The following is a 1,874-nucleotide window of genomic DNA, read 5'->3' on the forward strand; positions in this document are numbered from 1 at the left end:
CATGCCACACCAGTTGAGAGAGCAGGGGCGTCTGGAAGCACGTATTGCTACAGATTCCAGGCCAACAATTTGCGCCTTATCTGCAGATCACATAGCTGCTTCTGGTACCCTTCACGTCCATGCCTGCAAGTTCTGTGCCAGACACAGACCTGGGGTTGATGCTGGACACCCTGCCAAGTTCTGTCCTTATAACCGGGACCGCGGCCGACAGGGCAACCACGCAGCCGCAAGGGACACTCTTGCCTGACTAGGCCCAGTCCAGACTTCAGAACTGATAAACCCGGCATCGACTTTGAATGGACATAGGACTACGCAGATGCCTTCTACAGCGGGCGTCGCCAGTCAATCCCCACTAGTGATGACTGCAAACGTCACACGCAGACCTAGCCCGTTGTTACAACTGACTGCCTCAGCAACAGACTCGTGTTCCTCAGATCATGATCCAAATCCCCCACCCTTTGAGATGGCGAACCCCCTTCAGCACCCACCCGCTCTGAAGCCTTTACCAGACAAAACGGCGAGCGCGTGCCTCCACCCACATGCCCTGAAGCCCTCACCAGCGAAGACGGCCGGCATGTACACCCACTCCCACGCTCCGAAGCCCTCACCCGCGAAGACGGCCGGAATGTACACCCACTCCCATGCTCCAGAGCCCTCACCAGCAAAGACGGCGAGCATGCAGACCCACTTACGTCTTCCGAAGCCCTTACCAACGAAGACGGCGAACAGTGACCAGCCTTCTACACCTGAGCTTCCTGCCACACAGACACGGAGTGCAGCTGATCTAACCTCATCGACCAGTTCCCGGTTTCGCTCAGTAGCAGGCTCAGACCAGGACGGACCCAGCTTCCTGCATCAGGTCGTCCACGCCTCAGCCCCCAGCTCTGAAGCCCTCACCAATTACGACGGCGAGCATCCCTCTGCAGCCCTCAGCTCTGAAGCCCTCACCAACTACGACAGCGAGCATCCCTCTGCAGTCCCCAGCTCTGAAGCCCTCACCAGATACGACGGCGAGCATTCCCCTGCAGTCCCCAGCTCTGAAGCCCTCACCAGATACGACGGCGAGCGTCCCTCTGCAGCCCCGGCTCTGAAGCCCTCACCAGATACGACGGCGAGCATCCCCCGGCAGTCCCAAGCTCTGAAGCCCTCACCACACACGACGGCGAGCATCTCTCTGCAGTCCCCAGCTCTGAAGCCCTCACCAGACACGACGGCGAGCATCCCCCTGCAGCCCCAAGCTCTGAAGCCCTCACCAGACACGACGGCGAGCATCCCTCTACACTCCCCAGTTCTGAAGCCCTCACCAGACACGACGGCGAGCATCTCTATGCAGTCCCCAGCTCTGAAGCCCTCACCAAACACGACGGCGAGCATCTCTCTGCAGTACCCAGCTCTGAAGCCCTCACCAAACACGACGGCGAGCATTCCTCTGCAGTCCCCAGCTCTGAAGCCCACACCAAACACGACGGCGAGCATCATCTGCAGTACCCAGCTCTGAAGCCCTCATCAAACACGACGGCGAGCATCTCTCTGCAGTACACAGCTCTGAAGCCCTCGCCAACTACGGTGGCGGGCTCTCCCAACCGTCACATGATGAGAGGAGCAGCTTCGATCGTCATCCTCCTCGTTTGTCTGTTGATCAGCACCTGGCCGGGAGTCGAAGGACATGTCACTTCGGGTCGCGGCTCACGCCGGAGAGCCGATGCGGAACGTTTGTAACTTCGGCCGTCAGTTGAACGACTACGTGACGGCTACGTGTACTCGCGGGGATGCGGTCCCTCATCCTGCAGCGTTCCTGACAACCCCATCCAGAGTCTTCTTGGCGCCTTCGGTCTGGCCTGACATCTTGGGTGTAACGCTGACACACCGACGCA

General features: G+C 59.6%; 1 protein-coding gene across 1 annotated transcript; it reads left to right on the forward strand.

Moving 5' to 3' along the window:
- Positions 1-463: 463 nt before the first annotated feature.
- On the forward strand, positions 464-1,842 carry LOC109476716 (endochitinase A-like). Its single transcript, XM_019777719.1, has 2 exons — positions 464-1,135; positions 1,813-1,842. Exons 1-2 carry the CDS (start codon positions 464-466, stop codon positions 1,840-1,842), a joined length of 702 nt encoding a protein of 233 aa, XP_019633278.1.
- Positions 1,843-1,874: the final 32 nt, after the last annotated feature.

Source organism: Branchiostoma belcheri, unplaced genomic scaffold, assembly GCF_001625305.1.
Source record: "Branchiostoma belcheri isolate BF01 breed outbred unplaced genomic scaffold, Haploidv18h27 scaffold39, whole genome shotgun sequence".
Lineage (NCBI taxonomy): Eukaryota > Metazoa > Chordata > Leptocardii > Amphioxiformes > Branchiostomatidae > Branchiostoma > Branchiostoma belcheri.